At 37.7% G+C, this 25,507-nt stretch overlaps 1 protein-coding gene across 4 annotated transcripts in view; it reads left to right on the top strand.

Annotated features, from left to right (window-relative positions):
• The window catches only part of LOC127880858 (EF-hand calcium-binding domain-containing protein 12-like), a 31,377-nt gene extending 6,744 nt beyond the window's left edge, over positions 1-24,633 (top strand). Inside the window, exons 2-8 of one of the 4 annotated variants that reach the window (XM_052428307.1) lie at positions 8,270-8,340; positions 10,384-11,173; positions 13,152-13,341; positions 14,163-14,599; positions 15,563-15,755; positions 23,305-23,614; positions 24,226-24,633. In XM_052428307.1, coding sequence (XP_052284267.1) covers positions 10,394-11,173; positions 13,152-13,341; positions 14,163-14,599; positions 15,563-15,755; positions 23,305-23,614; positions 24,226-24,493 — 2,178 coding nt within the window. In that variant the 5' untranslated portion in view covers positions 8,270-8,340; positions 10,384-10,393 and the 3' untranslated portion in view covers positions 24,494-24,633. Of the gene's footprint in view, positions 1-8,269; positions 8,341-10,377; positions 11,174-13,151; positions 13,342-14,162; positions 14,600-15,562; positions 15,756-23,304; positions 23,615-24,225 lie in introns of all 4 variants that reach the window. The other 3 variants (XM_052428308.1, XM_052428309.1, XM_052428310.1) reach the window with 3 other exon arrangements.
• Positions 24,634-25,507: the final 874 nt, after the last annotated feature.

Below are 25,507 nucleotides of genomic sequence, written 5' to 3'. Positions count from 1 at the left end.
CAGTTTCGAACTCGGCCGAGATTTCATTGGGACAAAGCTTTTGACCAAGTTTCATGAAGATGGGACAAGAAATCTGCCTCTATAGTGTTTACGAGCAAATGTTAACGGACGGACATACGACGGACCAAGACCGGTCACAAAAGCTCACCTGAGCAATCAGGTGAGCTAAAAATATATCAAACAGTTCAACCAGCTTTTATTACTGACCACTGATATTAACATCTGGCATACAGCAAAGTGAGAGGGTCAGTAAGCTGAGTGGTAAATATTTACACACTGCAATGATCAATATCTGGGGTCTAACAAATTCTAGAGCAGAACTAATCAAAGCGCTGAAGGCACTGAAGATGTTCGCTATTGCATAATTTAACACACAAATCATTTTTCAAAATCCATCGCAAGTTTGAAATGAACACACACCATTCAATTTTATAAAGTGTGTGTCATAGCGCACGGGTCGAGTTTTGTGTGCACTTTTTATCATCCTAATTATTTCATAGAAATAACTTAGACAAAATAAAAACAACATGCTTTTTGGACGTTCTAAAAGCATAAAAAGTATGATGAAAATGGTAATGAGAACTTAATATAAAGAAAATTTGCAGTCACCATCATATTAAAGGTCTGGAATATTTTTTCTAATATCAAATAACTATCTCGCCAAGAATATAAATTCATAATGAAAGTTCCGTGTACAAAACTTTTGATTTTTGACACCATATACAAATTCAAAATATACAATAATCTTCGTATCTTGTATATGGAGAAATAAAAGTATATAAACATTGCTGTTTATGCTTTACTTGTTACCCGAGCAGTTCACACGGTGTCAACAGCGCTGACATAAACATAGGTATAGAGCACTTATGCGCTTTTAGGCGTAGCTGTTTTACTCAGATTTCATCTTAGTGACTTTTACATAACGCCAACAGACATGCATGAATATTTTCGAATATTTAATAAGCTGATTCGAGATACAACCTCTGAATTTTAACTACATCACTGCGAAAATGCTCAATTCAAAGGATGTAGCACTGTTCACTGTAAGGAATTCCGTACTACTCTCTGTATGCTCAAACCACACAAATTGTGGCCCTGTTACAATTACGCGTTACAATCCATCTCGTAGAATTTCACTTTCACCTCCAAGATGAGAAAACAATCATTAGCGAAATAGTATAGTGTCACGATAAGAGAAAATCGTTTAATTATCATACCACAATGTTTGCCGTACTTGGTCAGCACGTCTGTAAATCATTCCTTAATGTGTGGATAGGCTGCCATTATTAACAAGTTTGCTATTTTGAATTCAATTTTGTATCAAAAAGCATTGTTCTTAAATGTGGCATTTTCAGTTCGCAATGAGATTTGTAATGACCCTCGTCATGCGAAAATGGGTCTTATTCCATATGCGCCCATCATATAAATAGCCCACTCAGCTATCTCTCCTTCTGGTAAGGAAAAACATAACATATTGAGTGTTTTTATAGCGAACTTTATCGCCTATGGCCTGACTGCGCAAAAGCACATGTTGGGTTTAACAAACGCTTGCAGAAACACATAAGACCCTTTTTCGCATGACGACGCTATTGATGTGTGATTTAAATGTGTCGAAAGAAAACTGCGTTTAAATCAAATATCAACATACGATATATTTCGATAGTGAAAAAAGATACTCATAACAAGGCATATTAGGAAACATATGAAGTGCTCTCCCGTAGTATATTTTTTATCTACTCACACTAATGTGTGGTTTGACAATGCTTACACACATTTCATGTGGTGAATATGCAACTTACAAGTGAAAAACACAACACAATAGTTTAACTTTTGTTTAATTGTATTTATTTATTTAGAAAAGTAAATTGCAAACTTTATTTCAAAGTCAGCATATACGCCGACTACATTTTTAAAAGATATTTATTGTTATAAATATATTTAATATAATATATTTAGTTGTTTTCGGTTTTAACGATTATAAAGCATTTTCGAGGTTGCCTATAGTATGCCTGTAGTAATTGATGAACTCATATCCAACTGTCTATGTATTGAGAACTGTGAATATAAACAAGCTAAACCTTCTACTAACCTTCTACTATTGCGTTGCTAGCACCCGTTAATACAAAAGATCGCCGCTATCTGTTGAGAGCCAAAGAACGTTTTCCAGAAATACCCGCTGTAGTAACATGAACAAGGTTACGAAACAGGTCATTGATATTATTATTATAAATTGTTTGTTATATTTGGGTTTAGCAATTATGAAACATTTTTTTGTTTTTGTCTATCGTATCGCTGAAGTTATTGTTGAACTTATGTTCAACGTTTTATAAATTGAGAATATAAATAAGCGTTAACTTTTTCCCGAATCTATTCATAGCCTCAATTTACGAATGACCTGTACTACGTCATTGAGGTGTATGTGAGAGCGTAACCTTATGCGTTGTTATCGCCCGTGGACTTTCCTTTGTTTATCGACAGGCGCATCTATTAATAGCCTCATATTATGACTGGACTGAGCAAAAATACTACGTCATGAAGACGTTGCAGAAAGTGGACTATTTTATTCATTCATAAACAATCTCCTCCGCGACACGTACAATACGATCATTGTTTATTGATTCTTTTCTATAAAAGCACCGTTCGAAACTATTGCATTTAACACGATATTTATATCATGTTTCCATTTGTGAACGAATATAATTGGAGAACTCAAACCTCTTGCATAAATTATACAACTCTTTCTCGCGCGGATATTTATATCATTATCCATTTGTGAACGAATATAATTGGAGAACTCAAACCTCTTGCATAAATTATACAACTCTTTCTTCGCGCGGATACGGCTAGTAAGCGGGTATTAGGCTCCTAGTAGCTAAGGCGTATCGACCTGAATTTTAGAATAACCACCTCAGACGGTCGCTAAGCGACCATCTAAAAATAGATTGGGAAATATGACTCAGCAGGTTAAACAATGGAGATAGATACTGCAAAATTGTGCACATGTTGTCTTCATTTCAGCTTTCTCTTAGTTGATAGGCTAACCATAAGTAATAATGACTAAAACAGTTGTTAATTATGAAAATTCTGTGTTATAAAAAATTAAATAAAACCGTAAATGGTACATAATACTGACATAATAAAACCAAACTTTACTTCACAGGACACTAATGTTCTGACCAAATTTCATGAAGATTGGGCAACTGAATTAAATAAAACTAGAGTGTTAACAAGATTTTACTATAGCCGTATAAGGAAAAATGCCCCGCCCCATTGGAAGCCATGTTTTTCAAGCAAACATAATTATTTTCAAACTCAATCAAGATATCATTTAGACCAATCTTCTGACCAAATTTCATGAAGATTGGACAATAAATGTAGCCTCTAGAGTGTTAACAAGGTTTTACTAAAGCCATATATAGCCAGATAAGGAAAAATACCCCGCCCCTGGTGGCCATGTTTTTTAAGCAACACAAACCATTGTTGAACTCATCCAAGATATCATTGGGACAAATCTTCAGACCAAGTTTCATGATGATCGGAAAATAAATGTGACCTCTAGCGTGTTAACAAGGTCATACATTTCAATATAATTTAAAATATGACTTAAGAAGAACATGTGTCGAAAAATGCGAAATTAGCGAGATATTTAATTCTGAAATCGAAAATGTCTGTACAGTAGAATTCGCCAGAATGTATATCATGCATGTACGATGTGAATCTTAATTTAGTTTAATGGTTGTTTTTAAATTCCTGCAGCGATGTCTATTCATTGGACACACAAACACTAACTCCGATCCTAATAAAAAGACGAATTCTTCGGTTATTGTAGGAAAATATGTACAAAATATCTTCGTCACCATCAGCTTGGGGCGCTTATTTGTCTTTGCTGCATTTTATGAAATTCGTCTTCAATATCTTGCTTATTTTGTGTTATTGTAACATGTATTTATCAATATATTACAATTTAACACATATAAAAATCGTATAGTCTCGCTTTAATTGTTTGACAATAGATTGCCATATTGTACAGAATCATCAAACAATAAAAACATATTCAAAAGTTTGCTATCTTCCAGAATGTAAAACTATCATTTATAATTAATTCCACTTTATCTTCTGGTGCTTTAAACAAATATTTAAAAAGGGAGACAACTCTGGCAATTCAACAGAATTTTTCATTTGCAATTACTTCCCTTGACATGATAAACTATATAGTGTTCAAAAGCTGTTATTACTCTATAAATATAAGGAAAATGACCCCCCCCCCCCCAGCGGCCATGCTTTTTTACCGATCTGAACCATTTTCGAACTCAACTGTCATATCCAAAAAACACATGTTCTGACCAAATTTCATGAACATTGGACCAAAAATGTGACTTCTAGAGTGTTCCCATGTTTTCACTATATACATATGGAGAAAACTGCCAAGCCCCCTGGCGGCCATGTTTTTTCACCAATCTGGACCATTTTCGAACTCGTACAAGACCGGGCACAAACCAGTTTCGAACTCGGCAGAGATTTTATTGGGGCAAAGCTTTTGACCAAGTTTCATGAAAATGGGACAAGAAATGTGGCGTCTAGAGTGTTTAAGAGCAAATGTTTATGGACGGACGGACGGACATACGACGGACAAAGACCAGTCAGAAAAGCTCACCTGAGCAATCAGTTGAGCTAAATATCAAATTTAATTTTGCATGGAAAAGGTACCTTTAAAATCCGTTAATTCTTTAAAATGTGAAATTCCATCTTCATTACTAAAGAAAACCATTCGTCGTCTGCGAGATTGGCAAATGCGAAGTGCGCAAGATTACCGGATGCGCAAGATTACTGGACTTAACTGTATAATGGATATTTTAGAGCATGGTAAATGTTCAGTATTACTGTTTCCTCACAGATATCATAACTACAACGAAAATTTGTGAATCTGAAACGATTTTTAAAAATTTTGTCTATTAACCAAAACGTGAAAAGACCGCTATAAAAAACTGTAAGTATACTAAAGAAGTACAGTCATCATTAGATTACATGTACAAAGATGTTTAAACAAAAAGGATCCTGATCCTTAACGAGCCTAACAAAGATTCTATGGTTTTTAACGGTATACTTAGAAAAAGCTTAGAATTTCTGAAAGTCAGACATCCTCCGAAAGCGCAGTTTTGGCTGTGAAATTTGATGAAAGGCTTAGAAACACATTCTCATGTTCATCTTTGAGCATAGTCCAAAATACAAGGACAGAAACTAACTTTTTAGGGTAGGTTTCCAAGACACACGTCGCGTTCTTCAGTAGCCCCGCCAAAGAGTAAGTTGCTCAAAACAAACTACACATCATATAATTGTCAAATTTAACAAAACAAACTCAGGAAATATAATAAAACTGCTGTCATGAGTCATGACTCAATGCATGTGCTTTTATGAGCTTGAATTGTCCTGCATTTAAAAATAAGTTGATAAAATATAATAAAACTGCAGGAAAACTGACTCAAACATTTAAAAAAGCTATTTTCCTGCACCAAATTTTTAGCTCACCTGATTGCTCAGGTGAGCTTTTGTGACCGGTCTTTGTCCGTCGTATGTCCGTCCGTCCGTTAACATTTGCTCGTAAACACTCTAGAGGCCACATTTCTTGTCCCATCTTCATTAAACTTGGTCAGAAGCTTTGTCCCAATCAAATCTCGGCCGAGTTCGAAACTGGGTTATGCTGGGTCAAAATCTAGGTCACTAGGTCAAAAAAAAGAAAAACCTTGTAAACACTGTAGAAGTCACATTTCATGCCCAATCTTCATGTAACTTTGTCAAAATGTTTGTCTTAATGATATCTTGGTTGAGTTCAAAAGTGGTTCCGATCCATTGAAAAAACATGGCCACCAGTGGGCGGGGCAGTTTTCCTTATTTGGCTATAGAGAAACCTTGTAAACACTCTAGAAGTCACAATTTTTGCCCAATCATCATGAAAGTTAGTCAAAACATTGGTTCAATTGATGTCTCGGATGAGTTCGAAAATGATTGAGATCGGTGAAAAAACATGGCGGCCAGTGGGTGGGGCATTTTTCTCTATATGTATATAGTGGCAGTTTTCCCTATTTGGCTATAGAGAAACCTTGTAAACACTCTAGAAGTCACAATTTTTGGCCAATCATCATGAAAGTTGGTCAAAACATTGGTTTTATTGATATCTCGGACGAGTTTGAAAATGGTCGGGATCGGTGAAAAAACATGGCTGCCAGTGGGTGGGGCATATTTCTCTATATGTACATAGTGAAAACATGTGAACACAGTAGAAGTCACATTTTTGGCCCAATTTTCATGAAATTTGCTCAGAACATTTGTTTCCTTGATACGAGAGTTGAGTTCAAAAATGGTTCCAGTCAGTTGAATAACATGGCTGATGGGAGTGGGGCAGTTTTCTCATTATGCCCCCCCTCCCCCCCTTTCGAAGAAGAGAGGGTATATTGTTTTGCTCACGTCGGTCCGTCCATCCACCAGATAGTTTCCGGATGATAACTCAAGAGCGCTTATGCCAAGGATCATCAAACTTCATAGGTACATTACTCATGACCCGTAGATGACCCCTTAGATTTTCAGGTCACTAGGTCAAAGGTCAAGGTCACGGTGACCCGAAATAGTAAAATGGTTTCCGGATGATAACTCAAGAACACTTATGCCTAGGATCATGAAACTTCATAGATACATTGATCATGACTCGCAGATGACCCCTATTGATTTTCAGGTCACTAGGTCAAAGGTCAAGGTCACGGTGACCCAAAGCAGTAAAATGGTTTCTGGATGATAACTCAAGAATGCTTACGCCTAGGATCATGAAACTTCATAGATACATTGATCATGACTCGCAGATAACCCCTATTGATTTTCAGGTCACTAGGTCAAAGGTCAAGGTCACAGTGACCTGAAATAGTAAAATGGTTTCTGGATGATTACTCAAGAACGTATTCACACAATGGCTGTCAAGGTCACGGTGACTAAACTTGGTTTCCGGATGATAACTCAAGAATGCTTACGCCTAGGATCATGAAACTTCATAGGTACATTGATCATGACTCGCAGATGAAATAATGATTAAACTTGACCAGGATGTTTGTCTGGACAATATGTAGGTCAAGTTTGACATTTGGTAAAGATTAAATGAATCGACTCCTCTCAGGTGAGCGATCTAGGGCCATCTTGGCCCTCTTGTTAAATTGACTTGCCCTCACCTAATTGTACTCTCCCGAACAAATTTGCAAACACAAATTTCTATCTCTGCTGTGAAATGCACCAAAATGTTGCAGATACACATAGAATATAGAAAACAACCTCTAAAGGCATATCTAGGATGACTAAATTGCTTTTTATAATGCAAGAAGAAAAAGGAAATTCTTTAGAAAAATTGGTTTCTTAAAAAAAAATATTCAGATATGCTTAACCCATTTCCGCTCAGAAGTAAATTGAAAATGGTTTTATGCAACCAGCATAAAACCAGAACAGCCTACAAGTAACTCACAGTCTGTTTAGGTTGTGTGCTGTTTGCTGCTCATCACTAACTTATGGTTGGAAATGAAGCCTCACAAGCTTGAATCTATAAGAAGAGTCTTAAATTTAGCTTTTTAAGGGACTACTAATGCGTCTTAGTGCGTTCTGAGAGGTAAAGCAGTGGGTTTTTTCACCATTTTGGGAATGGGGCCAGGTCCGTTTGGATTGGGAAAATTGGAGGTGTTTTGACTAAAATTGGGAAATAAGTGTTGTTCTTGTTTTGCTAAAAAATGCTTCAAAATTGAGAATACAAGTTTTTTCAGTATTATATTTACTAAAGTTGAATTTATATGGATGGGAGATGAACAAAATATTGAAATCTTTTTTTGAAACCTTCCATTGGGAATTTTAGCTCCCATTTGAGAAATTATATACTTTGTTTCCATTGAAAATGGGGCTGAATACCGGACCTGATTTTAAATAAAAAAAACAACACTGTAAAGGGTTAAAGAGACCAAAGGTGGGCATATTTTTGTTTACCTTTTTAAATCCGGAAAAATCAGGGTTTGCGATAAAAATCAAAGAAATCCATGATATAAATCCAATATTTGCCACCTAAAAGTAATCAATATAATAACTCATTTACATAGTGATTTTCCATAAAATAGATATAGGACTCTTAGAGAGCCGGCCTATCTTGTGTCCTTAATGGGTAGATAACACTCGAACTGATTCAGATAGGGTCCCTTTAAATATTGGTCATCTTTTAGAACACATTTTTCTTCCAGTTTTTTTATTTCAGATAGTGCAAGCTTAGAACCAATTTGAAGATTTGCATTTTGGAACTGTTTCCATTTGTTCACTTCACATCAGGTGTGGTTACTTGTTTGTATTTAAAACAAAATAATTGCCCCTTGTGTACTCATTCCAAGTCATTTGTTTAAAAATAAATAAACATTAAAGTTAAAGTAAGGTATTACTGGACAGAACATTATAGATGAATAAAGTAATTCAACGTCATAACAATAAGACTTTGCCTGCAATAATGAAAATTATGGAATCTTCTAAAACGTTCCTTCTAGAAATTCAATTATTTTATTTTTATGCAGCCAAGATTACCCTGTAATTCACAAACTTTTCCTAAGTATAACAACACACAATTGACCAGTCGCCAAAGTATCGATTGCTCCGCCCACATTTTTCGATCAGCCAATCAGATATCGATTTTTCACACACCCCTCAGCAACGCTTATCTGACCGCCATTTTGTCCGACAAACATAGCGTGTTGTACATATGGAATGGACGAAATTTTTAAGAGTTTACACAGATTTTATATCAAATGCATGATCATTACTGTTCGATCATTATTAAAAATTGTAGGTGCTATACATACTTTATAAAAGGTTATTATTTTATCTTTATTTCTTGAACATATGAACGAGTAATGAGAAAACAAACACAATACATAGTTTAACCACACCAGGTGTGTGTTCTATAAAACGTGTTATACCGTTTGATGCACAATATTATTAAGCAGTTTGGGCAACATAATAATTGCCACACGTGCTTATTAATCTCAGCGTAATTGTCGATGATTAATAAATAACAGTATGTTGCGTGGATCTCAGAATAAAGGAACATTAAGGCATTGTTAGGTACTGTACACAAGAAAAGAAAACTATTTAATTACTTAAAAGATTTCCAATTATATATTTATTTTCTGTGGATCATAAAAAGGGAAATCATTATCAATTGTTAACTTAAATATTGTTTTAACTAAAGTAAAAACAACAAAAAGGTGATTTCAACGCGGCTTAGCCAGCTTTAATTAAAGCGACTTCAAGTGTAAAATGTACGGCTTATAATACAACAACAACATTTCTAATACAACATATATTGATACGGGGAGAAATGTAAAAATTGCAATTAACATATAAGGACCATCTTGTTATAAATAAGCAAATGCATGATATGCTAAATGTATTCAATTCAAATTTCGTGAACAGCACCGTAATACCAACATTTCATTTTTTGATAGTGAAATGTAACAGCTAGGTTCGCATTAAACATAAATGAAATAAAATGCATATTAGACTATCTGTTAATGAAACCATGAAATTATGCCTGTATTAAATTATGGTTACAATCAAAATTTAATTTATATCTAAATAAAAAAATCGGTGTCTTTTTAAAGATAACACGATAAAACAAAGATGTAAACATTTTTAATAAACAAAAACCCCATCATCATATGGATATGTCATTTGCATTTAATAAAAATATTTTCAAAATTATATATGAATAGCCACCGGGTTCACTGTCAGACGGTTGAATACAAGTTCAAAATCAATATGAAATAAATGCTAATTTTTACAACGGATTTTTCATAAACTCCCTATATAATATGTATAAGAAACGTTTCTGATAGTCAGTCTGCCGTTAACTCATTTATTTTGATTACGCCATTTCTCTCTAAAGTATTTATGATTGTATTAACGTTTTACAAAGCAGTTTAGTTTAGTGTGCGGCTTTAATAATTTATATTATAGAAAAGAGCATAATACATCATTGCAAATATAGAAATTCCCTCACGTAATCCGCTATAATTGCGATCTGCTTGTCGGAGTTTTCTAATCACTACACCACGTGACTTTGTGGGCGGAGCGATCGATAATTTGGCGACTGGTCAATTAGCATGGAAGATAAACAATATTCTTCTGAATGACTCAAAGATTTACAATATATTTCAGAATTGTACTGCATTGCATACATTTTTCCATTGATATTGAACTTTTTTTCAGTTCAGAAGAAATTTTCTTAGTTTAATTTATTGTATCCAAATGCATATTAAACTTTAAAAAAACACACACATAAATATTAGTATTGCTTCTTGAACATTTAAGTTTAAGTTTCAGGTCTCCTAAAATGCCATCCCACAAGATCAGCCATGGTGGTGATGTCTCCACAGACCTCATGGATAGCGACATCAGCTTTCCCCTCGCAAGATTATTTGACAGGTTTAATTTGGACCATATTCCTGAAAAACACCGCATGGAAGAGTTTGAACATCGGGATCTGGCACACATCAAGCACTACAAGGCTGCTGTTAAGATCTTTGGTGGACCTTTAAGTCGCAAGAGAGTTCTTATTGCCCCACCTATGGAAACAATGCTTAAGCATCGACTCGGAATGTATATTGACGAAAAACCTAAACTTGCTCCCCCAACACTTAATACTGACATAAAACCTAAAGCACCGTATGTAAAACCTGAACCTGAAGAGATTGTCATTGCTCGTCAGGCAAGGGAAAGAGAAGATAACTACAAATCTTGGTTCAAGGAGAGACAGAAGTTTCGGAATGATTTGGAAAACATGGGACTTAATTCTGATTGGTTGGCAAAAAAGCCCAACAAAACTGTGCTGGAAAAACGTGTTTTGTGTCAGTTAAAAGATGCAGAAAATAAAACACAAACGCAAGAGGAGGACTCAAAGAGTGCCCTTGTTGACACATTCTCTAGTGAGGAGTCTTTCAGTTCAGAAGAAAGTAGCATTCCCAATTTGAGAACCCCCGCTCCACTAGGACTCAAGATTCTTGATCAGCACTTAAAGGAAAAAAAGCTCAGACTGATTGATTTATTTACCTCAACAGACAAAAACAAAGACTGGAAGATCACACGAGAAGAATTTATGAAAATTCTAGAAGAAGTAAGATTTTTGACCATAAATACAAAAGAAATTGAGGGAATCATTTTTAGCTCATCTATTTTTTGAAAAAAAATTATGAGCTATTGTCATCACCTTGGCGTCGGCGTTGGCGTTGGCGTTGGCGTTGGCGTTGGCGTTGGCGTCGGCGTCCGGTTAAGTTTTGCGTTTAGGTCCACTTTTCTCAGAAAGTATCAATGCTATTGCATTCAAACTTGGTACACTTACTTACTATCATGAGGGGACTAGGCAGGCAAAGTTAGATAACTCTGGCGTGCATTTTGACAGAATTATGTGCCCTTTTTGTACTTAAAAAATTGCAAATTTTGGTTAAGTTTTGCGTTTAGTTCCACTTTTCTCAGTAAGTATCAATGCTATTGCATTCAAACTTGGTACACTTACTTACTATCATGAGGGGACTGGGCAGGCAAAGTTAGATAACTCTGGCATGCATTTTGACAGAATTATGTGCCCTTTTTATACTTAGAAAATTGACAATTTTGGTTAAGTTTTGTGTTTAGGTCCATTTTATTCCTTAAGCATCAAAGCTATTGCTTTCATACTTGCAACACTTACTAACTATCATAAGGGGACTGTGCAGGCAAAGTAATGTAACTCTGACTGGCATTTTGACAGAATTATGTGCCCTTTTTATACTTAGAAAATTGAAAATTTGATTAAGTTTTGTGTTTAGGTCCACTTTATTCCTACAGTATCAAAGCTATTGCTTTCATACTTGCAAGATTTATGAACTATCATAAGGGGACGGTGCAGGCAAAGTTATGTAACTCTGACTGGCATTTGGACGGAATTATGGGCCCTTTATACTTAGAAAATTGAAAATTTGGTTAAGATTTATGTTTTGGTCACTTTACCCCTAAAGTATCATAGATATTGCTTTCATACTTGGAACACTCACAAACTATCATAAGGGTACAGTAAAAGGACAAGTTGCATAACTCTGGTTGTCATTGTTACGGAATTATGGCCCTTTTTTGACTTAGTAACTTTTAATATATGGTTAAATTTTGTGTTTCGATCCACTCGAAGTATCAAGGCTATTGCTTTCAAACTTCAAATACTTACATGCTATCATGAGGTTACTGTACCTGGCAACTTGAATTTTACTTTGACCTTTGAATGACCTTGACTCTCAAGGTCAAATTATTAAATTTTGCTAAAATTGCCATAACTTCTTTATTTATGATTAGATTTGATTGATACTTTGATGAAACTACTCTTACCTGACATACCACAATAGACTTCACCCAAACCATCCCCCGTGCCCTCCCCCCCCCTCCCCCCCCTCCCCCCCCCCCCCCTAATTTTTTTTTTTTTTTTTTTTTTTTATAAGATCATCTCACAAATGACCACCACACCCTCACACTATACCCCCACCCCACCCCCCCACCCCCCCCCCAAATTTTTTTTTTGATTTTTTTTTTTTTTTTTTTTTTTTTTTTTAAGATCATCTCACAAATTATCACCACACCCTCACACTATACCCCCCCCCCCCGATTTTTTTTTTTTTTTTTTTTTTTTTTCGCTTTTTTGGAAGATAATGTAATAAATGTCCACAACCCCACACTATACACCCCTCTTCACTCCACTCCTCCCTCCTTTGTGATTGAAAATGAGAGTCCCTTCACCTTTAAAAAGAAAATAGATGAGCGGTCTGCACCCGCAAGGCGGTGCTCTTGTTTTTATGTTTGAACCATATTATTTTGGCAGATAATTACTGTTAAATAATGACATTTCAAGTGATTTAAATCTCAATTGTTTGTTATAAGCATTTCCTTGGTCCCTGTGCAATAATGCTGTGGAATACAGTTATTTTCATGGGTCCATTTAACACAAAACAATCTGATACACAAACATTTATTATGGGGACCGCACATGGTTATCTTGAACAACATTACACACATGCATTAAGCCCCGTTTTCCCAGAGTGAAGCTCAGTTATGTAATGTTGTGCTTGCAGAGGAGTATTCCCATATCACGTGGACTGCTGGAGGACATGCTGATATCCCTGGACATGAATCTAGATGACATGCTGGACTATAAGGAGATGGCGTTTGGCATGGAGCTGGCAAGGCGCGAGAAGAGGGTAGATCGACGCAAGCAATTGTCACGGGAAACCACGGCAGTCAGCCAGAAATCAGCTGTGTCAGGTATAGTTTCCAGGCTTTACTAGTTGCATAAAGTACTGCATTTAGGCGCTATATTTTATTTGTTAAGTTTTACACATTGCCTTGAGACTCTCAAGAAGCACTTAATGCAGGGGTTGCCTGTAAAAAGGGACAGAGTGAAAAGCAGGGCCATTCTGGTGACATTTTTTATGCCCCCGAAGGAGGGCATATAGTGATCACACTGTCCGTCCGTCTGTCTGTCACACTTTGCGTTAGGTTTTTGAAAAATGCTCATAACTTCTATAACGCTTCAGATGTAACCTTCATATTTTGTATGCATGTGTATATGGACAAGGCCTTTCCATACGCACACAAATTTAGACCCCTGTGACCTTAACCTTGAACTAAGGGTCTGCGTTTAGGTTTCGAAATCTGCGTTTAGGTTTCGAAAAATGCTCATAACTTCTATCAAAGCGTTTTTTGGGGGCATATGTCATCCTATGGACACAGCTCTTGTTTAGTAATGTTTTAATCCAAAGATTGTTTTTAGTAATTTTTTAATCCAAAGATTGTTCAAGTCCAACACTAATATAGATTTTTGAGCATTGTCTTTTCATTTGCCTATAGAAATTTTCTAAAATTAATTTAAAGAGGCAGCAAGGGAGGGGGTGAAAGAGATTTGTGAACAACACAGGGCACTGGCAATTTTGGTCTAGATCTTTCCATAATTTTCAGATTTATGATTCTAATTTTTTTTAAAGCATGCAGTTTTTTTATGAGATTGAATGTCATTTTTGAGTTGGTCATGGAAAAAAATACATAATTGTAGCAAAGATCAATAATGTAGCGTGTCTTTACTTCAGATTCAAACAAAAGTAATAAACAGGACCAGAATAACCCTCTATCACCTGCCAGCCCAAGAACTAGGGGGCTGAAGGCTGCAAGAACACCAGGGAATGATGAAAATACATCTCATTCCTCCCCTAAATCTAAAAAAATGTCAGACAAAAACGACAGCACACATTCCATGGCTCTTTCCAGGGTAAAAGGTTCTCAGAAATCCAGTCAAAATCAAAATACATTTGGTGAAGGGTCTGATGCCAAATTAGGTCAGAGTAAAACAATGAAATCAGGTCAGGGTGAGGATGGGTCAAGGTCATCCTCAAAGGCAGGGTCGCCATCGCTACTGGAGCCTCCATATCCTGACATGCGTCAGGAAAGGCTGGTCCTTAAAACAGAGGAGGAGATGGTGGACCTCCGTAAGCGGGATAGAGAAGGGCTGAAAGGGTACAATGCCAAGGTAAGCGGGATAGAGAGGGGCTGAAAGGGTACAATGCCAAGGTAAGCAGGATAGAGAGGGGCTGAAAGGGTACAATGCCAAGGTAAGCAGGATAGAGAGGGGCTGAAAGGGTACAATGCCAAGGTAAGAGGGATAGAGAGGGGCTGAAAGGGTACAATGCCAAGGTAAGCGGGATAGAGAGGGGCTGAAAGGGTACAATGCCAAGGTAAGCGGGATAGAGAGGGGCTGAAAGGGTACAATGCCAAGGCAAGCGGGATAGAGAGGGGCTGAAAGGGTACAATGCCAAGGCAAGCGGGATAGAGAGGGGCTGAAAAGGTACAATGCCAAGGTAAGCGGGATAGAGAGGGGCTGAAAGGGTACAATGCCAAGGCAAGCGGGATAGAGAGGGGCTGAAAGGGTACAATGCCAAGGTAAGCGGGATAGAGAGGGGCTGAAAGGGTTCAATGCCAAGGTAAGCGGGATAGAGAGGGGCTGAAAGGGTACAATGCCAAGGTAAGCGGGATAGAGAGGGGCTGAAAGGGTACAATGCCAAGGTAAGCGGGATAGAGAGGGGCTGAAAGGGTACAATGCCAAGGTGCTAAATCAATGTTTTCATACTGTCAAATCATACAGTGGTCAGTTATTGTTTTTAAGTACCTTTCATCGTGTTTTCCTTTCTTCCCCTTCTGGTCAAGGACTAATAGTCCAATAACAGAAAAAGCTGTGGGGGGGGTTTAATTTTTAATATCTGAAAAGTCTGGTCAAACCGACACACAGTTTGTTGCAGAAAACCATTTCTGTGAATGCTGTAAACTGTATACTGTTTCCAACAAGTGTTCATAAAAATACAGCGATAACTAGCATTAAGTTACAATTGTCCTGTCAAATTTTACTGGTGATTTCCGTTAACTATTGAACATGCCTGTTATTGGTACAGCATTTCTTTTGTAACAAATTTTTGTATTTTGTATTCCTGTATGTTAGTTGGAGGGCATACCACCAATCATTCGCTCAGGTAGCAAGGCCATAGACAACCACTCTCTGCAGTCCACACTTGACGGGGAACTGGCACCCATGGTGGACAAGTTCAGACAGAAACGTCTCCAGGAGTACTTTTCCATCAAACAGCTTTGTCAGACAAACGATGTGGTCCTCTCAGAAAAACTGCTGGAGCGAGGTAAGGATTAATTATCTTATTAGGCTTATTAGGCTTAAGAAGACAATGTCAATGCTGGAAAAAATACAGAACATGGTACCTTTCAAGAAAGATCTTGAGATAGCCTCTTGAATAGGGATAACACAGAACCTAAGGTGGATGCTTGCCACTATGTGCACTACACTGTTTGCAATTTTCCTAAATTGCTTGATCAATTTGTTTGGCATGGGCAATATTTTAGGTTAATGTGTATGTTTGTATTTATCATCATGACTACACGTATATGTTCCAAGTGATAGGGATCTTAAAACTCAGTTAGCTTGCAAAGATATTAATCAAACAGTCACTGCAATTTCAATATTTAATGACATTTTCTGTGGTTACCTGGTTGATGTGTTTATTCCCTCTAATCAAAATATTACTTGGCATTAAATAGAACACATTTATAAGTTTGCTATAGACTAAAAAACAAGGAAATAATACTCAGGGAGCATATCTTGCACCTGTAAGGTTTAACTATCAAACTATTTCCAAATGATAATGTGTTTTAATGTCATAAATACTGACCTGTTATCGTATGCTTATACTTTCCAAGGGGAAATAACTCATCCGGAATTTTAACTGGGAATCCGCCACCTCAATACCGCAACACAGGCCAGGTTAAACATAGTGCAATGCAACCTAGCCAAAAATCGGTAACCAACCCTCAATATTCTTTCCGGATCAACCAGGTGTATACGTGTCTTTTACGGCTCTGAATTAAAATATTGTTTTTCACTTGGTTGATTGGGGTTTTGAATAGATAAATTGTGTTATTTATCTTTTTATTTCTCATTCGGATTAATTTGTGTGGATTTAATGGATTTTGTTTCATTTGTAAAAGGTAAGCCATGCTTGTTTTTATCGAACAATGGTTTATTTCTACCATGCTGGGTGTTTTCAGGCGCGAACGACCACGTGCAAAACGTGCTCTTCTAATACATTGCTAGAACGTGCAAAGCATGTTCTTCTAATGTGTAACGAGATCGTGCAAAGCGTGTTCTTCTATTGACAGATTGTTTATCATTTGCCATTGTGTGCAATAATGATTTTAACGTTCCGTATGACAATCTAATTGATCGTCATTTTATTTTTCATCTGTTTTGAATTAAACTTTTGTTTAATTTATGATCTACGGCAGTATTATTATAATTTTCATTATGGTCAAATAATGATTTTATGTGCCGTATTATAATCTGGTCTGTGACTAGTTTATGGTTGAATATGCTTTGCTCTTGTTTTTCATATATTCGACTACATGATGGTCGCAGAAACAAGAGTGGATAAATACCCGGTGACTTCGCAGATCATGGATGATAGTTGCAGTATCAGTCACCGGGTATCGGGCACGATCGCGACAGTACTATGCTAAGTCTCTTAGACAGTCGGTCAACATCAGACCATATGGCGACACCCGTCAGCCGGTCTTTGCCCGATGGCATTGGTCAAGGACATCGACCAATGCCGGACCATTTGGCATCCGCCATACGGTCATTATCCGGTGACAACACTGGTCATGATATGACCGGTACGTCACCGGGGACGTTGATCACGGACCATTGATCGACGTCTGACCGGCCGGTCCGGTCACCGGTCATGTCACCGGTCCGGTCACCGGTCCGGTCCGGTCACCGGTCATGTCACCGGTCCGGTCACCGGTCATGTCACCGGTCCGGTCCGGTCACCGGTCATGTCACCGGTCCGGTCAGGTCACCGGTCCAGTCCGGTCACCGGTCCGGTCCGGTCACCGGTCATGTCACCGGTCCGGTCCGGTCCGATCACCGGTCATGTCACCGGTCCGGTCCGGTCATTGATCACCGGTCCGGTCCGGTCACCGGTCATGTCACCGGTCCGGTCACCGGTCATGTCACCGGTCCGGTCATGGGTCATGTCACCGGTCCGGTCATGTCACCGGTCCGGTCATGTCACCGGTCCGGTCCGGTCATTGATCACCGTTCCGGTCACCGGTCAACAGTCATCAGTTAGGCATGCCACCGATAACACCAGTCACCGGTCAAGAAGAAGAACTCGGTCTTCTTCATTGAATTATTCTCATATTCTTCGTTGAATACATCGTCTTCATCAAGGATTAGATATCGGACACGCTCTTCTTCGTCGAGCAGTTCTCATCGTCGCGGCTCTCGTAAGCGATCACGTCGTCACTCACGGAGACGTTATTCTAGAAGATCTCGGTCTCATCGCAGCCGATCCACATCTCGGCCGATCCAGATCTCGACATCGCAGGAAACGAGGACGTCGTCAACCTTCACGTAGACATCAGCGGACTGCATTGAGCACCACTGGATAGTTATCGAACATACCTCTCCTTCATTGAGCAGTTCTCGGCGTTGATACGCTCGTAAGCGATCATGTCAATGCTCACGGAGACAATATTGTAGAAGACAATATTTCCAGCGTAGCCGAACAATATTTCGGCATCGAAGTTATATGGATGTCGCCACTTCTCACGTAGGCGTTAATGAACCTACTGGTCATATCGACGTTCTCCATTTTATTCCTTTAGGAATATCATGTCTCCATTCCACGTGTGATGGTTCTTCTTATGGCATCCACACATGTTGCAGTCACCGAGCCGTAGTTGTATACGAACACTAGTTCGTTTAACATTCAGGCTTCGGGATAAGCTGTTCTTTTCTCCACTACGACTACAAGGACACTTATGCCTATTAATACTGATAATCTACCGTTGTTTTCCGGTTAACATTATCAGATGACTTCGTGGATGGTCATTCTTCTGCACCAGATATTTCCATTCTGACGCAGTTATATTATACCGGTCCCGATCACCGGACATCGGTCACCATTCATCGGTCATATCACCGATCACTGATCACCGGTCAAAATAAGTGATGTCTCATCGCCATCGGATTGGATTTTTTGGCATGATCTTCTTTTCCGAGCAATGCTTGACATTGATAACAGACCATATGGATTCCACCATTTTTCGGTCTTTAACTGGTAACGTCACCGGTCATATTATGACTGGTCCGTTCACCGGGCTACAGTTACCGGTCATTGACCGGTCCGGTTCGGTCACCACTTACCAATTACCGGTATTCCACTGTGTTTTCATCGGTCAATTTTTAGTATCACGGGTATCGTCTACATTACATAGTTGTATACCCCTGGCTATGATTGTATTGAATACTATATTTTTTGGATTCAACAATCTACATGACTTTTTGTGTTTTTCAATACTGATGTTCTACTGGCGACGGTTACCAAATCATGCTATATCTGTTATTTGTACTTCTATTTCAACCGGCTACATGCAGACTACTGGTCTTGCAGATAGATCGGCTGAAGTGGGCTCGGAGACTAGCATTGAGGTCGAACATTACTATTTTATGTTCGAGACCCGAAGGATGAATTGTTTTAACCGCCTTTACCTGTCGGCTACAGAATTTGCAGTCAGTGTCACGGAACAGTTGGGACACATTAATGACGCTAGCAGGATTAGCAAGACGACATTTGTATCGACTTATGCTTTTCTATTGCTCCTACGGCAGTGCATATTTTCAAGCTACTGGAATCAACAAGAGTTCTGATACATAGGATTGCCTATCAGATTGACCGCATAGCGGCTACAGTCTTGTAGATGGCTTAGGACCTATTGAACTCAGATCTTAGATCCTAGGATCTGGAGGGACCTCATCTTAAAGTTATTCTTCTATTACACTTCTGGCCATAACAGGCCGTCTTCCTATAACTGGTCGTATTCCTTTCGGAATTCGTCCCGGTTAGAAGTAAATGGATTAATCAAGTCAGAATTTAAGACTTCCATGCATTCTACCGGCAAGCGTGGACCCGCTTAAGGTTACCCCTAGGGTTTTCACCTTTTTCTGCCATCACACCTCCGATTCCGGAGGTACCACTATCAATCATATTTCCGTACTTCGCAAATCGATGACTTCGCGACCTGTATTATCCAGGATTTTAAAGGCGCCTGTTATTGTTCAAGAAGAGGCTATATTCTGTAGATAGGTCATAAACTTATAAGTGTTAAACACTGTCCTATTGTACCAATTTTCAAGTGTGTTTGGAGTGGGAAAGTTCGGCTTGCCGTGGTTTCTTTGCCCACCCATCCTTGACAAATGGTTCCGGTCACCGGTCGGTATTTACCGGTCCGGTCACCGGTCCTTCTGCTGAGACGTCTTTTCTTACGTCCGTTTCAGCTTTATTTTTAAGATAATTGTATTAATCTCGGGATTATTTAATGACACAGATTTCCATCTTTTTGTCATTATTTACCACTATTCAGTGGTGTCTAGACTAGAAGATTATCTTGGCAAGAATATAGTTTATTCTACCACAACCTTCCTTACATCTTATACAGATGTGAGCAGTGAAGGTTATGGACGATCACATAGAACAACGTATCTTGATTTTCTCAATTATGTGGTATCCTAACGAATATCACCTGCACATCTAAATCTTGAAAAGCGAAAATTCTTTTTAGCTGTTTTTCATTTACAACACATTTTCACGATTCCTTTGTGATGGTTTCAACTATCACACATCGGTCGTGGTTTACTTACAGACACGGAGGTGATCATATTGTCACTCCTTGTAACTGGAAATCAGGAACTTATTCGTTCTTTGCAAGAACAACAAATTTTCTCTATCGTCTTTCTCATACCAGTTCGTCTCAACGCCCTGTTGGACGTTTTGTCCTGCAGTTCTTTCTTTCGAATTATTTTTCCGTTGGGTTCAATAATGTAATTGCGCATGCGCGGCACTGAAGTTGCAGACGAGTTGCATGGTGTACATAGTATATCAAAGAATGTTGTTTATCATCAAACGCTAGTTATTAGCGTTATGCGATCGTATATCGCAGTGTATACCGGTATGCTGAACAACGTCAATAATGCAGTTCACAGAAATCGATCCAGCAGTGTGTGCGATTGTTATACATTCGTCCATTGACATAAACTGGAATATCTTGCCTTCTTGGTGAGTTTTTGCAATAACTGAGTTTTTGCCATAATTTTATGAAATATACTTAATGAACCATGGGATTATGGTTCTACGACCTTTTAAGTCTCCTGTACAATTATTTTCAGGAAACTTCTTCACAGGTCAAATATCATATCTCACTGAGACATATTTTTACTGATCCAAACATGTGCCACTACATGTCTGGCCATTAATAACTTTTAGTTATCTCTACAGAAGAACGTTTTTCTGTTAGAGTTTCAATCCTTGTTACTTGTGCAAGGATAATTCCATCAGAACTGTATAAAGGTTCTATGGAAATTCATTTTTTTACTGGGTAATTGAGAGCATAGTTATTACCTTAATCACTCTGCTAGATACATAGAGGTTTTTCTCATCTTTTTCTTGATGATGTTCTTTTCTTCATCAAAGGATAGAGATTATGCTTTCGTATACCTTGTTTTGTGTAAGTCATCGCAACTCTGTGCTGTCTTACCTATTTTGGAACTGATCCAAACTATGGAATGTCAACACTATGTTTTTCGTTCCTTTACCTTCTTAAGCGGTTTTGACTTGTGTAACATGTTGGGATGCTTAATGAGCTCCCTATGAACCTTTTTCATCAGGCTTATTAACAGTTCCAATTTAATCTTAAGACGGTTTTCCTTCTTATTATGGCTTTTACCATACGGAGAAGTAAAATTCATGCTTTTTATGTTGAATACGACCAATTCCAGTTGGATCTATTGTCGTTTTCACTTTGTTGTGTCAGCCAGGATTCCTTGCTTAATATCAAATCCTCTATATGGCTTCTACCTTCAAGTTTCCAAGTTTTCTTAAACTGGTAGTCATGAAGATGAGGATAAACTTCTTTGGGCAATCAGGGCTTTGAAGTTCTATCTCAGCAGTGTTAGTCAGAAGTCCATTCGAGGTTCTCAAAGAAACTCTTCATTTCCCCAAAAAAGGGGGGGGGGAGATGTGTCTGCGGCTTCTATTTCTCGGGGTTAGACCTCGACTAAGGAAAGTTAATCTTATCCTATCTAAGGATTCATTCCTTTTTAGGATCTGACCGCATGAATTAAGAGCTCTGTCTGTTTTGTGGGCATATATTAATCACACCCCTTTTTTTGACGTGCTCTAAGCTGTTTACTGGAGGAATCCGACCACCTTGTCATCTTTTTATCTTCGTTTTCTGAAGTGCCAACAATACAATTTGTATTCGTTTGGGCTTGTTGTGGTTTCACTAACGGTAGTGTCTTCTTTACGACATAGACATATTACTCTGTCCGAGAAGTCATAATTAATACCGTTTTAACGAAGATTACTTGGTATCATTAGCTGATAACCCTGTTTATGGGTTCTACTGTGTTGGGAAAATATATACGAACCTTCCCACCGCAGCTGCAAAATCAGCATACGATAACAGGTCAGTATTTATGACATTAAAACAAATTTTTAAAATAAAATTCATTTTAATTATTAAATACTTACCTGTTATCGGTAAGTCCCACCTCCCACCCCGCTATTCGATTAATATTTTTGTATATATATTGAAAGAATATTGAGGGTTGGTTACCGATTTTTGGCTAGGTTGCATTGCACTATGTTTAACCTGGCCTGTGTTGCGGTATTGAGGTGGCGGATTCCCAGTTAAAATTCCGGATGAGTTATTTCCCCTTGGAAAGTATAAGCATACGATAACAGGTAAGTATTTAATAATTAAAATGAATTTTATTTTAAAAATTTGTTTTAATTTTGGTATGTAACATTTAAGTTGTTTGCCAAACAGGACTGTGTAAGCATGAATTTTTGCACATGTTAAATTGATGTCATGTAAAACTTTTATGGGTGAGATTTTTATGCCCCCGGTAGGGTGGCATATAGCAGTTGAACTGTCCGTCAGTATGTCAGTATGTCCGTCCGTCCGAAAAAAAACAAAAACGTTGGCCATAACTTTTGCAATATTTAAGATACCAACTTGATATTTGGCATACATGTGTATCTCATGAAGCTGCACATTTTGAGTGGTGGAAGTTCAAGGTCAAGGCCATCCTTCAAGGTCAAAGGTCAAAAAAAATATAATTTCAAAGCGGCGTTCTCATGAAGCTGCACATTTTGAGTGGTAGAAGTTCAAGGTCAAGGTCATCCTTCAAGGTCAAAAGTAAAAAAAAATATAATTTTGTTTTATTTCAAAGTGGCACAATAGGGGGCATTGTGTTTCTAACGAACACATCTCTTGTTTTGTAGAAAATTGTTATTGTAAAATGGTGTGTTTTTCTCATATATTGTTATTGTCAAGATTGCGCTTATTGCATTAGCTTAACAGTTTCTTTACAGTTTCTGTTTGATTGACAATTTTTATTTATTTAACTTTGAACTAGAAATTAAACTAAATACATGTACTCTTTGTATTGATTTAATAAAATAAAAAAATAAAAATTGAAAATTTCCTTCAATCTAGCTCTTTACATCACAGAAATTACTTAGCTCAACACTTGAATGGAGTACAAAGTATTGTGTGTGTCTGTCACTTCTGTGTTCATTGCCTACATCAGGAATGACATTTCAATCTCAGTGCTTCTGTACCCGCCCGAGAAGCCTCACAGCTCAATTAGGAAGGTGCGTGCCCCAGACTCCGCCCCCCTCATTACCTCGACCTTTGCTGACCCACCAAAGCGACCCCGCACGCCCATAGAAGTCAAACACAAGGACAAAGTGAGACGTTCAAAGAGTGGGAAGCTGTTGATTGATAGTCGACACAAGTACCCGTCCAGCAAGAAAGTGTCTGCAGACGCCTACAAGCAGACGCTGTCCACGGGGCGAGCAGTGATACGCCGCAAAGTGGACTGTTGGATGACATTTGAGGAGTACGAACATCTCACTAGGTGGGTAATCATGTCACCTAATGTCAGACATGTCAGAATCTTTTATAACAATAAGTCAAATTCTGGCAATGGTTTGTATATGTAAAGGTCTCGCATGACTAATGAGCAACAATATAACCTTTCTTGTTTAATACAAATTAACATAAATACATGTGTATGTTGTTGTATAAAATACATATTGCATCTGATGGCCTCTGTATTGAAAGAGTTTAATGGTAAAACAATAATTCTAACATAAGAGTCAGATAATTGCAGATTTTAAAGAAAAATATACAAAAAGCATCAGAAAACAATAAACATAGCAAAAGAAAATCCAGGTCTGATCACAGCATATTTAAGTATAATTCTTATTCAAATCGCACAACTATATGTATTAAATTGTGTTAAAATAAAAAATAAAAATAATGTTTGATTTATGGTTGAAAATGGTTCAATATTTAACTCTTTGTAGGTAAGGTGATTGGCTGTTTAACACCAAATGGCCTCGAGATAAAATGCTTATGAACCAGAACTTTAAATCTTATTGAAAATAAAAAAAAAAAGATTAATAAGAATTTTTTTTGGTTATATATGCCAGTATTTATTTAGGGTAAAATTGTTTCTTATTTCAGAAAACTTGCTGTGCGTTATCAACACCTGCACGGCACCTCCGGTCACAACGCTTTCTGGCCCGGACACCTGCTGGATAAGCTGCGTCTGTGCATGCCGCCTTACGACAGACCACAAGCCCGTGACCAGGAGGCGGCCATCTTCACACACAAACATCGAACACCGGCGGTCAACTACGGATATGAACCCAACGATGTCTGGAAAACAAACAGTGACATGTACACACAGATTGGAATTCATGATCATTTTAAAAATAAAACACTGATTTGAATTCTGTCAGTGGAAGTTAGTTTAAACAAGGAATTTGTGCACAATTGTTTTTAAAGTGTTATTGTTATTGTTAATATTTAGTGATGTTTAAGTTGTTTTTGTATGAACCAATGATGCTGTGATAAAATACTGTGATGTATTGTACTCTTCTGTTTTTTATTTTTATGTCATGGCAGTTGTAAAAGAATTATAAGCTATAGTTTTATTCAAACCAGATTTTCTTGTGTTGTTTCATATCACTGATGAAGTTATGGGAGATTTTAACACTAAAAGTCAGTAGTAATATGATGTGTGTTCTCAATTCCAACATATTGTGAACTCTTGGTTTAATTCCTCTACATTAAGGTCTGAGTGCAGCTTAATTGACATTGATAGTAACAAGGCTTCCTACTGACCCAGTGCGGTGTGATACAGGATCAGCAAATCAATATTGTGCGAGTACCATTCTTACTTCATCATCAATGTAATAAGAGGTGAAAACTTCCCAATTCTGTATTATAATATGTCTGCGTGTTTACATTGGTGACGTCATTTAACATTACTAAATTGATATGATAGGCCTTCCACCTAATATGGAAAAATACATAGCACGTGACCTTACTGACCTAATGAGAAACAAGTATCAGATTCTAGGTAGTCTCATGATTTTGATGACTGTGATGATACACCGTCAATATTCTCAATATTTAACCTCTTCAGAATAAACAAATCAGTAGTGACGAAGTTCTTAGGTAATACTTTAAAATAGAAGACAAAGAGAGGAAAGACAGAGGACAAAAGTACAGGTAAGTTTTGTCTTCAACAAAAGAAGTCTTGTTTGCAACTTGTTTCATTTTCTTGCAAGCAGCGTATCTCATGTGCGTTTAAAGGAAACTTCAATGATATAATGACAGGGTGCAATTGGAGGAAAATCTAAGAACAAGGATTGGAATAATTCTATTTTTTTCTTCCTTTGCAGACTGTTGTCCTATAGTTCTGGTATTTATTTAGGCGATTCTTTATCTTATTACAAAT

This window comes from Dreissena polymorpha, chromosome 5 (genome assembly GCF_020536995.1).
Source record: "Dreissena polymorpha isolate Duluth1 chromosome 5, UMN_Dpol_1.0, whole genome shotgun sequence".
In the NCBI taxonomy this organism is placed as follows: Eukaryota; Metazoa; Mollusca; class Bivalvia; order Myida; family Dreissenidae; genus Dreissena; species Dreissena polymorpha.
Note: the sequence above shows the minus strand (reverse complement) of the source record. Positions and strands in the feature narration are given on the sequence as shown.